This window comes from Cotesia typhae, unplaced genomic scaffold, assembly GCF_013202065.1.
Source record: "Cotesia typhae breed Kobodo isofemale line unplaced genomic scaffold, CoteBio_Ctyphae contig_142, whole genome shotgun sequence".
In the NCBI taxonomy this organism is placed as follows: Eukaryota; Metazoa; Arthropoda; class Insecta; order Hymenoptera; family Braconidae; genus Cotesia; species Cotesia typhae.
The window spans coordinates 43,023-58,969 of record NW_027423720.1 but is presented as its reverse complement, the minus strand read 5'-3'; the positions used below and the strand labels follow the sequence as shown (position 1 = coordinate 58,969).

The window sequence follows — 15,947 nt, the reverse complement described above, 5'->3', positions numbered from 1 at the left end:
CATATGATAGAAAAAATAATAGTTAGTCTTAAGTAATGATAGTTACTTTAAAATAAATATAAAGAGTATTTTTTATTTAATAATGATATCTCTTAAAAAGTAATAACATTTTGATAATTATTTGTGGAGTTCATTCTTCAATATCGAATGATTTATTATTTTTAAATATTGGTAGTATAAGTCATTTTTAGTTTATTAATTAAGATACCATTTAGTAGTTGATAGATTAATTGAATTTTATGTAGCAACATGATGGGAAGAACAGTAACTTTAGTAACAATCACATTAACTACTTTCAAGTATACATTCAGCGTTATTTTAATATTATATAAGTACGTTCGATATGGTAATAATTTAATAAAAAATCATAACATTACATGTTAAGCAGTGTTTTACACTGCATTACAATATTGATATTGTTTATTTGTCTGATTCTTCGTTTGATTTTAATAAAATTTTTAGAAGCTCTTTATTTCAAGGACGAAAAAGTACATTTTGTGACGTTCAATAAATCAGCGCAATTAACCGATTATTTATTCTGTTTTTATAAAAATATGTTAATTTATCATACTTGAGAAAATCTCTCCAATAATCAACTTGATTAACAATTTTTAAGAATCACTCAAAATTTTAATAAATTTTTAGAATGATTGAAAAATCACTCGTTATCATTTTTATTTTTCTTCATTTTATCATTTATAGATTGAAAATATTTATTTTTTTTTAGAGAATTTACTCTACATATTTTCAAGTAATCTGAATTTAAGATACACTGAGAGAAAAAATTTCTCGAAAAAAATGAACATTGCTGTGAGAAGAAATTAATTTGTTGAAAATTTTAAACAATTTTATTTCTAATCTGAAGAAATAGTTAAGAAATTATTCTTGGTCTAAGAAAAATTTTTTGTTTCAAGAATTTATTCTCTTGACTCAAGAAAATAATTTTCTTCAAAATGGTATTCTTGGTTCAAGATTTTGGCTCTTGAGTCAAGGTAATTTTTTTATCAGTGTAGAAAAATGAATTTTCAAAAAAAAAAAAAAAAAAAAAACATGATTAACTGTTGCGGAAGCTTTGTATTGCTCGATTTTATAATTTCTTCAATAAGTAATTAGAAATATAAAATTTTTATAACCTGCCCTTAAAGTAAAAACCAGTACAATAAAAATAAAGAAGATTTATGACCTGAAGCAAGAACAAAATTTATTTTTGTCGATTTTGAAATTAAAAAAATTTTGATTGATTTCTTTAAAACTTTTCATCAGAGAGTTCTTCCTTACATGATGAATTAACATTTTTTCTGAAGAAAAAAAATTGCCTATTTTTTTGCTCGGCTATAGTACTTATCTATAAAATATTAAAGTTTTTCTAACATATATTCTCGATTTTTTTATAGTCAAAATGTAATAAATTAACAGAGTAATATAATTTATTCTAGTTGAAAAGTATTTTTCATAGAAAATAATAATAAATCGAGAACGTGCATATTACATAAAACTAACCATACCCTCTATAAATCTATTATGACACAGTACGTAGAATTGTTTAATGACACTTAAAAACTGCAGTTCGGAGTTCAAAACAATACAAATAAACTCTAGATAGAGTTACATTAACTACAAAGTCCCTCCGTACTCTGAACAGTGTATATTCCTATAATTAACATTAATAATTTTTGTTATATTTTTTTGATAATAATAATGACTGTTATAAATTAAGTACTAATTTCTGATAGATTCTTTTTTCAAGACGCTTTAGGAAGTTTAATCATTATAAATTAAAAATACATCATACCTATACGTTTGTAAGTTATGAATTTTACTTTTAAATTAAACTTTAACTCAAATAAGAGCTTGAGTTTACTGGATAATTTGAAAACTCAAAGCTCTGATAAATTTAATTTATAACATAATATTTCTGATAATTATATTTAATAAATTTAAAAAATCCATGAAATATTTCTTTTATCAAATAGTTGTTTCTCGAAATATCTTGACGGATGAATCAGCGTGTTTTATATGAATGTATCTTGTAATTGTTGCTCCGTTGTTGTAGCAAGTTAAATTCTTCACGTTTTTTAACAGATCGATATTATCGTCGCACTGATTAGTTTCTGTCGAATCTGTTGCAAGCAATTTTTTTTACATTAATTCCTTATATCTTAGCGATATCTAATGACGTACAAAAGTTTATACAGTTGGGCCTCTACTCGCAAAATAATTTTTTTCATTATCAATAATAGATTTCCTAACACTAGTCTTCTTGTAAGGTCCAATTGTACTTCAATGATTTTATAGTTTTTTTATAAGTATCAAATAATAAAATAATTGCTCAATAAAGTAAAATCCATATGTACTAAGGCTAATTGAAGCTACAATACTCAATTTATATTGGATGCGCATGCGATATTTCAACAATAAATGCTTTTTTTTTTTTTTTTAATTATTTAGTTTCACGGTTATTTGTTTATTCTTTTCATAAAAAAAAAAAGTTGATATTTTATTTTATAAAGTTTCTGATTAGTTTATTAGCTTTTAATGTCACTAAACATTTTTAACAACAAAAAATTTGCAAACAAATTTTTTTCAAAAATGTTAATTTATTATTTATGATTTTTGATAAAAAAAAAAAAGTGTGTGTACTTATATACATGCGTCAAAAGTTATACTTTTTTGACATAAGAAAAAAAATTTTGAAGAAAAAAATTCAAAAATGATAGAAGAAAAACATTAAAAACAATCAAAAAGTTTTTATTACGCTGTTTAAAAATATTGATTGAAAAGAATTAAAAATGATGAAATTTGAATTCTTTTCAATAATTTCAATTCTTTTTTTTTTTTTTTTTTTTTGTATATACAGATATACAGTTTGCATGGAATGACCGTTTCTTAATTCTTTTTAATCAGTATTTTTAACCAGAGTATGGTAAAAATTTAGCTATATCGTATAAATATAAAATCATTAATTGTCATATGAATTTAATTCAATATTATTTAAGATTTTTCTGAATCAATTAATTTTCGAGTATCAAATAGTTTATAATTGATAATTATAAAATATTTTAATTATTTATTTAAAATATATGTTTCTTATAAAATAGCTCATTACTTATTATTTAACTTAGTGATAAGATCTTTTTAATTAATATTTTTTCAAAAATAGTATTAATTACATGAATTAAAATACTTAAAAATATTGTAGTATAAAACTAGATTTTGTTTCCAATAAAATTCTAGAAAATGATTAAAATGGTCTATAATATAAACTTAAAAAAATATGGATAGAATTACTAGATTCAATAAACAAATCTTTTCAAATATTTTAATTCATGAAATTATTATTTTTTAAAAATATTAATTAAAAAAATTATTACCAAGTTAAATAAAAACTAAAATATTTAATTGACCAGTTTTTAGAATCGATTTCGTAAAAGAAATCTATATTTTTAATTATATTTGATGTCCAACGTCATCAAAAGAAGTATAACTTCAAAAAATGTTTTTATTCTGAATTATCATATTTTTAATTAACTTTTAAAAACAAAATGTGATTGTTGAAAAAAATTCTTAATATCTTATGGAATGTAAAACTAAACAATTACCTTTTTTTTGTTTACCAGATAACATATATAACAATTTATTGTTTATTTTACATGAAGCTATGTACCACTATGTACCACTCTCAAATACATTCAATAAAACAATTATAAATTTAATAACATTTATTAATACTTTTAATTGTTCTTGAGAAGTATTTTTAATTGGTTTGAATTTTGTTCAAGAGTAAAATTCATAATTTATTACGTAAAATTAGCTGAATTCTCGTCGAAATAAATTCATAGGTGCAAAATTTAACATGCATAAAACGTTAAAAAATTTTTTCGTTTCGTATATACATCAATTTCCGTTTCCTCAGCCAAAAGAGATTTCAGAAACTAGCTTAGAGCAAAAAACCAATGACATCAACAGTGTCAAATTAAATAAGAATAATTAGTGCGACTTAAATAATTATACAAAATTTATGCATAAAAAATAAAGTACGCTGAACAGCCAAATATGACCAAACTTGATTTTTCATGGCGAAATAAATCAATGTTGAGAAATTCTTGGAATTATTTAGAAATGTTGGAGTAGAGTTTTATTAGAACTTAGTCATTTAATTTGAAAGGTTCTATAGAATTTAATAAAAAAATAATTTCTTTTATTAATTTAAAGAAACTATAAAAAACGCGGAATGTTTGCGTCTTAAATTAGCCTCTTATCTTTTTCATTTTTAATTGTGAAAAGAAGAAATCACAGTCATTACTTAATTTTTTTTATATATGCACGAGTCGTAATGCAAAATGTGCTCTATTATTGACATTATATGACTATTCAATAAATTTATCTTTAATTATACATTAAGAGAAAAAAATTTTTTTAAAAAAATGGGCATTGTTGTAAGAGAAAATTAAATTAATGAAAATTTTCAATAACTTTATTTTTAGGTAGTACCCTCGGTCAGAGATTTACCATTCAGAATTTTATTAAATTTGATGTATAAGTAAATTATAGTAAGATAATAAACCCACTAAATTTTTGAAAAGCTCAAGAAAACCAGTAAAAATATTGAGCTTCGAAATTTTTCAGGTTAAACATCAAGTCTTGTGTAAAATGGCAGTTTTTATTTTATTTTACAAGAAGTGACTTTAATTTTCAATAAAAATTTAGATGAGAAAAGGAAATAAACTTGTTAATACTTTAGATGATGAAAAGAAATAATAATACTGAAGTTAGCGGTCAGTATTATTATTTGTCAATTTTAAAAATTTTTTTAGCAAATTAATTATAATAAAAAAATGCTTCTAAAAATTTTCACTTGTAATTTTTATTAATTTTCACATGTGAAACTTTTTAATTAAATTTTTTTTTTTTAATAATTTAATTGCTACAAAATTCTAAAAAATTTTTAATGTCTATCAACTTCAGTGTTATATGGAAATAACATTGTTGATACTTTGTGTAATAAAAAGTACAGATTTAAAGTATATGATAGTTATAATTAGCAATCAACTTTCAAAAATAATCTGTTTGTCTTTCTTCGACGCCACTTTGTATAGGAAAATTAACTACATAAATTAAATAAGGCTGTGTATGAAATATTTGATACTTTTGGTATCGGAGGTACTGTCATAGCTGAAGAAATAAAAATTTTTCTCACAGTAATTTTCTTATTGATAAATAGTTTTTTGATTTGGATTAAAAACAAAATTAGATAGACATGTGAATTTTCATTCCCAACTATTTTTCATTAAGAAAGTTACTGTGAAAAAAATTTTTATTTCTTCAGCTAAGAAATAAAATTGTTTAATATTTTCATCAAATTAATTTCTTATTAACACATTGCTCATTTTTTCAAAAGATATTTTTTCTCTCAGTGTAAGATTATAATTAAAGATTGTTCACAATCCATGTTTAAATGTTGTCTATTTCGTTAAAAGTATCACAATGAATATTTAATGAAATCTTTGGTAAGAAACTGTTATATTCTACAATAATACCGCATGTATTACACTCAATATTTAACGATAAAATTGAATAAATTTTTTTCTTATCACCTGTTTGGAAAATTTGAATTTTAAAGCTTGTTTTACAGATTTTAATCAAACAATCTCTGACTACATATATTACAACTGTTTTCATAAGTCTAAGGGGTTCCATGATTTTTGATTCCCAGACAAAATATCTTAAATAATTAAACAAAATGAAATCAATTGATAAATAACAACGAATACCATAAAATTAATTTTTATCAAAAAATTAATTATCAATAATACTAAAAATTATAATATTTTTAAATATTGCAACTGTAAAAATATCAAATAGAATTGGATTCAATCAATTACATAATATAATGTAAATAGTTAATCAAATAATATTAATTATTAAATAATTATATTAATTGTTAATTAATTAATAATTAATCTTAATTATTAAAAGAAATGACTTTTGCAACATTTCTCAAGAAACTAATCTGGAAAGAAGGACATAAACTTGTTATCGTGATGTGCCTTTTTGTCATGGTTTTTGTGTATGTTTATTCGACAGTAGACCAACAAATAAGCTTGTTACCGTGTTGTGCTCTTATATGATAAATTTTGTGTGATATTTTGTCCGGGGATATTTATCTTGGAGATATTTTGTCGGGGGATCAAGAATCTTGATACCGACTAAGGGCAGTAATATCCTTTTATTTATTTTTCTTGATATAAATTCTGTATTTAAATTGTGTATTATCTGGTAACTGTCGAGGGTTTCTGGTAGAGGTATAATATCAAAAATGAATTTAAAACGGATATTTATGTTTTAATTTACTTTTAATTTATGTTAAGTTGTAAAATTTCTATTGTTTGTTCTTTTAAATCCAACTTTCTTTGGCAGTAAGTATCTAAGATTTTGAAACACTAAATTCAACTGATAACGATCGATGTATTCTGAAATTTACGACATCTTCTTTCATTTGAATCGATCGAGGCTACTGTACGTGGCTACAATTTGTATAAAAAATAATCTTTCAAATAGATATACGTAAATTTTAATTTCCTGACATTTAAAGTATACCTTCTTAATTTAATCACTATAGATTTATCAAAATCTATATTTAATAAATATTTCTTCAACGCATTAAAAACACTTGAAACTTTTTTATAATATAAAATAGATAATACAAATTTAATAAAATAAAATCTAAAACTTAACTTACAACACAACAACACTTTTACACTTTTGTACATTTATGAAGCGCTCTTGAGTAATTTTCTTCGTTTTTGATTTATTTTTCATTTGATTCTCGTTATAACTTTCTTGTATATTTACCGAATTACTTTTAACTTTATTTAAAGTCAAATTTTGTTCCGAAGAAGAAATTATACTTGGAATATTTGAAATAATTCCAGAAATTTTTTCCAAATCATCTATTTCAAACCTATTGTTTTTGTCAATTATACTTCCAAAGTCATTTAAATCCAAAGGATAGGTTGAACTTGTTTCATTTGAAGAGACTATCAGCGATTCGATGTGTGAAAAATTATCTTCAACATCTAGCATGTTACCAACTCTATTATTTTGGTTTTGAGAGTAAGCTTTACCGTTGTCATCATCAAGTTCCAAGCTAGAACCTTCATTACTCGTTGCATCTTTACTAGTAGATTTATTTCTGATAAAATTATATAATCTTTCTTCTTGCAAATGCACTGAGCTTTCATTTGATTGAAAGTTACTTGCATTAATAATAGCTATTTTCGGTATAATAATATGACTTAAGGATTGTCTTTTAAAAGAAGATATTCTGCAAGGTTCGGATTTTTCGTCGCTTCGCCACGTTAATGTTTGCCATGAAATATCGCTGTTGCTTCGGTATTTTTCATCTTGCAGTGATGCTTATATTGGTAAGTTTTTGGCCAGGAATTAAATCTAAATTTGATATTATTTATCGAATTTTCTTTCCGTTGTGCTTTTTGTTCATTGCGGATAAATTCTAACTTAGTTTTAAGAAGAGTCGGTGATACTGCCATCTTGAATGTTTTTTCATTGGATGATTTTTTTTTACTATTATTATTTTTTTGTTCATAGTCTTGAGTATCTGGTTCCATTGAGGTCAAAAATGCACTAGGACTTGGACTATCCATGCTGTCCGGAGTATATGGATCATGCTCAATCATTAATGCGTGCAAAAGCTTAGGTGATGAATAGTCATCAGTGTATTTTAAATTTGAATAATTACTACAATAGCCAGGCAACATTGATAATAACTCCAAATAATGCTTGGGCACTTGAAAACACAAGTGTGGACATGACAAACAACAATTTATCATACCTGCATTCGAAGTTATCAAAATCCGCAGATAGACAGGCTGTAATTATGGGAAAAACATATATAAAAGACTTTATAAGTTTATAAAAGTTATTTATATTAAATTTATTGTAATTATCGGCTATCGATAATTACACCACGTTTGACTGTATTATATCATTAAAAATTATATTTTTCTTGAATAATTTTCAAATTAAAAACAGCAATTCCAAGTAAAATCTGTATGAATCAATACAAATTTTTTTTTTTTTTTATGAAAAATAATATATTTTAAATGGTAAATCTGTAATATTTATTTTTGACTTACAAGGTCATAAGTACATATCACGTATTTAGAAACAAATTGTAATTACAAAGGATTTTAAAAAGATTGAATTATCGCTTGTAACTTAAACAAAAAACATAAGAAATTTATTTTTTTGATAATATGATATGAAGGAATTACGTGGGTTGAATTACAAGCGTTGTTATTGAACTTACTTCGAATATATGGCATTAATAATTTGAGATGTATGGAACTATTTTACAAGCAATTCAATAAGGATCTATAAAAGACAATAATTGAGATAAAAATCGACAAGTTTGTGATTTTAAAGCGTTTTCAATACCTGGCAGGGCTTATGGAATAGCAGCAATTACTTTTTTGTAAGAACTTAACGATTTCAATCATGTAATGATGAAGAAATTAATTAAATAACGATATTGGAATGAAAAATAAATTTAATAGCACAGCCTTATTATATTCAATGAAATTATTGTTGATGAAGGATATATATTTATATAATCTTTTTTTTTTTTTTCGCCTAAAAACGAGTAAGAGTGAAAATGAATATATAATACACTTTCCTTGTAAAGTAAAATTTGATTTTTAACAAAAAAATTTCAGTTTTAAGGAGATCCAAGTACCCTCCTAGTGTAAAGAATGTCTATAAAAAATAATACGTAGAAACACTTTTGTTATGGATCTTAAAATTAATTTTTAAATTACTTAATAACATTTTTAAGGAAATTTCCGAAAAATTTACTCATTAAATAATTATTAACATTTAATTGACTACGGATGACGAATGAACACTAATTTCAAAATTCCCTGACTTTTCCCTGACTCAAAATAAAATTCCAGAATCTACAAAAAAATAATTGTTGTTCAAATATTCGTTAAAATTTTAAAAATAATTTTTGTATTCCAGAATTCATATCTAATACCCAGAATTGAGTAAAAATTTGGAACTATAAATTATGTTATACTTTTTTGCAGATTTCCAATTATTCAAAAAAGATCAGTTTCTTTTGATAAATGTTTATAACTTTTGAAAATACAATAATTGATATTATTATCATCATTAATCATTGAAAAGTTATACTTCTTTTTATTATTAATTATCCATACATTTAGTTTTTTTAATATTATTGATCACAAAAAAGAAGAAACATAAATTAAGAAATTAAATAACATCAAATAATATAAAGCATTGTCTACAGTACGATTTTTAGAATGCTATAGAAATAATAAAAAATAAACTAGAAATTTCTCTGACCCAAGTTAAAACTTCCTGACTTTTCACTGATTATTCCAGAAATTTCAAATTCCCTGACATTTCCTGGTTTTCGAGGTCAATCGCCACCCTGGACGAATAAAAGATATATCACTTTGAATTAACGGTGCACACTTGATAACGCCGCAAGAGTCCCTAATCTTAAAATTTGTTTATATTTACTGTCTGACTAAAATGATTAAGATCTTCTAGCATTTAAAAAACCGCAGTTACTTTTGCGCCGGGTAACTGCGCAAGCGGTGTTGCCAAGTCAAATACAAGACTTTAAAAAACGGAAGTTCCTAGTGATTTTTCATAAAAAATATAAAATATCTCCGTGATACGTTCAAAAATCTACTTTTTTATTGTTTTAATCGAAAGCTTATTATTTTTTCAATCAAATTCAATGAAAATAAAATTTTTTTTAAATCATTAATTGCATTAAATTCTTAACCAAATACACGGCTGGAGGAATCTCTATTTACCTACGTGGAAAAATTAATCTTCAAAATTAATTATTTGATTCAATATCCAGGAAACCTACTGTTTTTTCATTTTTTTTATTCATTATTAGCCCTCATTAAAAAAAAAAGAATTAGAAAGAATTCAAAATGATTTGATTTTTAATCATTTTTAATACTTTCTAATCCTTTAAATCTTTTTAATACTATCTTTTATGGGCATTTAACATGTGAGATGATTTTTAATTCTTTTTTCTTTGATAAGGAAATTGAATTTACAAATTTACAAATTTTCAGGAAGATTTAAAAATTTGACTACTTCGCGTGGATCTCCTTAAAATGTCGTTTATTCTTTTTTACTTAAAGTTAACTTGACAAACCATTAAAAATATTTTTATAAAATAATATGATATTAAATTGGTTCACGGGCTAAGCAAATTTTTATCAAATTTATAAATCATCGTCACTAGGTAATTTTATTTAAACTAATGATAAAAATATCATTTTGTATAGTGTAGTATTGAAATAAATCTCTAAATTGTATGTTGATTAATAGAACAAATGATAAACAAAAATTGAAATTTATGATTTTCTCAAAAAAACTAAAAATCAATCTAAAGAAGAAAATTGTCTTGTCTTATTTTTAAAATCAAATTTTCTTCAGATGTTGATGTTTTGTCTTCGAAACTACTGAATGTCGAGAGAATTATTATGATCTTTGATTATTTTTTATCGAAAGAAAATTAATAATTATTATATACAACTTGGTTGAATGGAATGATAATAAGTTTCAACAACTCAAAATTCTAAAGTAACCAGCAAACAAAAGACAAAGTAACAAAGTTGGAATAAACAGAGTCAATTTGACTAAGACATCAAACAAGTACGTTTCTATTCACTAACTGAAAAATATGTACAATTTGAACTGTCACTATTGTTGACACGATATTAACCGATGATTATTTTATTTCGGTTGATCTGGCTATGAAAATTCTGAAACTTGATATTTGGCTATAGATATTTAAAAAAGTTTTTTTTTTTTTTTTTTTTTTTGCGGTATAATCACCATAAAACGGATTCAAAATCTTACACAAAAAAGTTATTTGTACATATGTAATTAACTTTTCAAACCTCAAAAACTTAAATAAATTATTCATTTTTAAAATAGATTGTAATCATATCATATATAAAATCGAAGATTTAATGGAATAATACATAATGGGAAAAAATCATGTTTAAGTTAAGAAAAATTTTTTAAATTATGGAATTGGTTTTTTGTTACGGTCGTAGGGGAAATAAGTGAAACAGAAAAAAAACAATTGCACTAGAGGTTTAAATTTTAAATGATAAAAGACATGAAAGAACAAACAAAAACTGGATAGAATAAAACTAGATAGAGAAGTTTGTATTAGGTACCTTTGAATATTTAGATATTCATTCGAAAGTCCAGAAAAACAGGCTGCATCATAATCATTAAATGTTTAATCAGAATAAAATCAGAGATTTGTCAGTTAAAATGTTTTAGAAAATTGCATAAAATTTAGCAAAGTAACAAATAAAATAAAGAATAACAAATGAAAATAATGTTTTTCTTTTTTATCATTTAATTTTATGTTCATTGTATAGGAATAGTTAATAATAATAATTATTATTATTATCGTTCTCATTGTTATTGTGATCATCATATTAAAATAATATTCAAGTTTTACCTTATGATCACCCATGCATGTATTTGCTCCAATGATTCCGTACTTAACCATATCAAGTGAACTCTGAAAAAATGTAAAAATTAGAAAAAAAAATTTTTTTTTTTCCAAAAATACTAGAAAATATTTGCTTACAATTAATGACTTTGCTGGAGGACTTAATAGTATTCTATCACACCAAGCAGGTACTCTAGTCTGCATAAAATTACTTCCTTGACTAATATCCTCTTCGAAAGGATAACTTGGCACAAATTGAATAGGAAATTCAAGTAATCTACCTTCAAAATCTTCAAGTTCACGGTCGTATTCACGTAACTGGAAGATTCAATAATTAAATAATTAGTTAATGTTCATTGCATTGATTATTGATGAAAAATAAATAAATGTTTACCCATTGACCACTATTTTCGGTAAAAACATGTCCATGCTCGCAATGAGAAAATTCTTTTTACCTAATGTTAATATCAAATTGTCATCTTCATTTCGGAATTGCAACTTTGAAATACTTCCTTTGGATGATAACTTACTTTCATGGGTATTTTCAGTAAGTTTCTGATAAATTATACAGATAAATAAATAATTTATAGAAGTATAAGTACATAGAAAAAACAAACTTCTTGCACCAAAAAAATTTTAAAGAAGATAAAAATTATTTTGGAGCAAGAAGAAATTTTCTTTGCTCAAGAAACTTTGACTTAATTCAAGAAATTTTGAATCTTCCTTAATATTTTTTAAGTCAAGAAAATTTACATTCCAGTCAAGAATTATTTTTTCTGTGTATGGAATTTGAATAATTGATAAATCGCTTACTTTTATAACACCCGCTGTGTCAGTACGGAAATTAAAATCACCGAATAAAAAATATGGAACATTTGGATACTGATCATTGTGAAATTTATCTAATGTATGTTCCAATGCCTTTCGTCGTGTTTTGCTATACACTGATGGAAACTAAAATAAAAACAAAAATTTTTTATTTTAATGGGGGTTAAAGTTTCACTGAGACGAAAATTTTTTTCGAAAAAAATGAGCATTGTTGTAATAAGAAATTAATTTGTTGAAAATTTTATTTCTTAGTTGAAGAAATCAAAATTTTTCTTACAGTAACTTATTTGTTAAAAAAAAAGTTTTTTTAATTTGTGAAAAAAATTTTGGATGAGAATTGGAAGAAAGTTACTGTGAAACAAATTTTGATTTGTTTAACTAAGAAATAAAATTATTTAAAATTTTCAACAAATTAATTTCTTGTAATAATAATCCCCATTTTTTTTCATAAGCTATTTTTTATCTCAGTGAAGTATATAGTTTTCACAATAACTTTTTCAAGATTAAATACATACAGATTCCATAGCGATGAAATTACTCGCATCATGAAACAAATGAATGTTTATAAGATCGAATACTGTTCCACTTATACTCCATCGGGTACGTAAAAATCCTTTCCTGGACCATTTGCACTCGGGGAAGAAGTTTTGAGGAAATTTAGCTTTTTCTTTGGTTGGCACTGATTCGATATTTCCAGAATGCACTTCTTTGCCAGAAACAACCACAAATTTGTATGCTAAAAATGCAACACAATTGTTAATTCAACTTTTAAACAGATTTACACAAATCTAGCCATTCAAACCTTGAAAATCCCATATGAGCACGTCTTTGAGTGACTCATGAACGAAATAAAAATTTCCGAGGGCCTGTGAAATTAATTAAGATTAATATTTACAAAATCATTAAAAAAAAGTCATTTGTATTTACCGTAAAGTGTTCAGCAGAAGAAAAGTCTTCATCTAAGAATACAGTCACTCGGTCGAATAGTCTTAATTCTTCAGAAGACATCAGCAATCTAAAAAATTTTACAAACAGTACTATTTATTAATTGAATAAAAAGGTATTTCAATATGACCTAATACAACAATAACGACAAGATAAGATTATTGATTTTTTTAGTTGACGAGACATATTAAGAATATTACGTTTTAAAAATAGTCTCACATGGTCATTTGCTATCAATGTGTAATTTTCTTTGAAAGTACTTAATAAACCGTAAACTATATACACTTCAATATCCATTTTTGTAATCATTATAATACTTTTATATTAAATCGATACATCTACACACATACTTATACTTTAATTATATATTAACATTTATTTTTGTGCGATCATAAAAAAAAATGTACTCTGCCTATAAAATGAGTATATTTCATAAAACTGTAAATATTGCGCATCTTCATGATAAAATTTTTATGGAATTTAATAAAGGTCCGATAATTGTACACTTTTACAGGAGACTGTGGTTTATTTTCACAAAAAAGAAAAAAAAGGAGCGCGTTCTAGTTAAATCCCTTTTTTTTTTTTTTTTTTTTTTTTTTGTTATAAAGTATACTAATATGATAAAAAAGACACTTTGACTTTTGTTAAAAATAATTATAGGAAAATAATTAATTAAAAAAATTTTTCCAGGATGTCAATGCTAATTTTTTTATCTATTATAACCGTATCCATCATAAATAGAAGCTGAGTTTTGTTTTATTATGAAAAAAAATTACGTCGAAATCCTCAATACTAATTTATTTTGTTTTCTTGCAAGTTAGAGTTTAAAATTATATCAAAAACGACAATTTTCATGACGTTGAAGTTAAAAAACACTAGAAATTTTTTTATAATTTTACAGCAATGAAATTATTATGAAAAAATTTAATAAAAAATTCTACGTGTGACAATAATAAAGAAAATTTTAAAAAGAATTTTTTTTTTTATTGTAATCGATTTGTCATAAAAATTGAAAAAAGTTGACAGTTGTCAGTTAACTTCAGTATCATAAATTTTTATCTTTTCGAGTGTAGCAAGAGGCGATAAGAGTGGGTCTGTAGGATCAACCGTTTTTCAAATTTGTTTTATGAGACTTCGACAAGAATCATAGTCATATTTAGTCATCTTTTCTACTTAAAGAAGAAAACAAAATCAAGTATTTAATGCTCTATCTTAAATTAGGAAAGTATTTAAAAAAAAAAAAAAAAATGTCATTAAATTTTCATAGTTAATCTGATAAAAAATTCCAGAAATTAAATAAAAATTTTAAGTTAATTAAAGATTTACCTGACAAAATTTTCTACATGACGCATACTCTGTTCATAATTTTTTCCACCTACTTCTTGGCAGTGTAATGCTATAAATTTCGGATCCAATCGAGATATTGTCTAAAAAAAAGAAAACAATCCAATTCACTTTATAAATATAAGATCTTGATGTATATGGTTGAATATGATTTTTAATTTTTCTCACTGATAAAAACTCCTCGGTCCAAGTTTTTAACATTAGTCCAGGCTGAAATTTAAATAAATAATCGTTATGATTGTAGATATTTAAAAATATATTAAAATTGTTAAACTGCAAGTAATTATTCAAATGTCGAATTAGTATGAAAATTAAATTAGCCGACATCTAAAAATTTTAGAATTTTCTTATTAAAAAAAAATTACAAGAAAAAAATTTGACATGTAGAAAATGCAAAAAATTTTAAGTACAATTTTTAGAAAATATTTTTTTACTTAAAATTTTTATTGATTAAAAAAATCAAAAATTGTCAAATGTCTGCTAATTTAGTATCATCGAATAAGTTGACTAGATATAATTACAAATTTACCTCCTCAAAAATACTGCCAACATTAGCAGTGACAAGAAGAACGGGAATTCCTGACATTTTGTTCCGAATAATTGAATCTATTTTTTTTTTTTTTTTTATGACTGATAAAACATCAATATAAATATTTTATTTTAATAAATATCTATATATTACGTAGTAATAAATATTGATCACAATTCGGAGATTATTATTTTAACAAATTGATAAAATTAAATGCTTTGATAAATTTTTTTAAATACTTTTATCACAATAAAAAAATAAATAAGGAATTGCAATTTAAAAAAAAGTAAGAATATAATGTATTAATTTTTATTTATTTAACGTGAAAATTCAAGTGAAAGTTTGGCTGAAGTCACGGTTTTTCAAAAAAATTTTTTTCTTATAATAAATCACGAATTTTTAAAATTTACGATATAAATTGAACTAAAAATAATCAGCCACTTGAGGACGTAATTCCTCACTTTCATAAACTTGTTTAGTAATAAGTAAGCGCATTACTAATTGGTTAGAAAAAAATATTGAACGAAAACAGTGTTATTCACTTGCTTACGCGACGAGAATCAAATATGTATATAGTATACATTAATGTACATCGAAAAACGTAACGCGCAAGAGCTAAGAAAATCTAATGTATCTGTTCATAATACATATAACTTTTCGTAGGAAATATGAAATTTAAAAATGTGTGGGTAAACTACAGAAATATCTGCTAAACAGAGAGGAAGACCACGCCTACTTCTCTTGTACGTCAAT

At 24.0% G+C, this 15,947-nt stretch overlaps 1 protein-coding gene across 1 annotated transcript; it reads right to left on the bottom strand.

Moving 5' to 3' along the window:
* Position 1: 1 nt before the first annotated feature.
* On the bottom strand, positions 2 to 15,803 carry 5ptasei (inositol polyphosphate-5-phosphatase A). The gene is given in 13 exon segments (XM_074258981.1): positions 2 to 2,120; positions 7,853 to 7,889; positions 11,555 to 11,617; positions 11,687 to 11,866; positions 11,943 to 12,001; positions 12,004 to 12,103; positions 12,362 to 12,502; positions 12,892 to 13,112; positions 13,179 to 13,242; positions 13,304 to 13,391; positions 14,648 to 14,748; positions 14,834 to 14,875; positions 15,195 to 15,803. Coding segments are annotated over 13 exon segments (1,308 nt in total). The 5' UTR covers positions 15,252 to 15,803; the 3' UTR covers positions 2 to 1,965.
* Between the last annotated feature and the right edge of the window lie 144 nt (positions 15,804 to 15,947).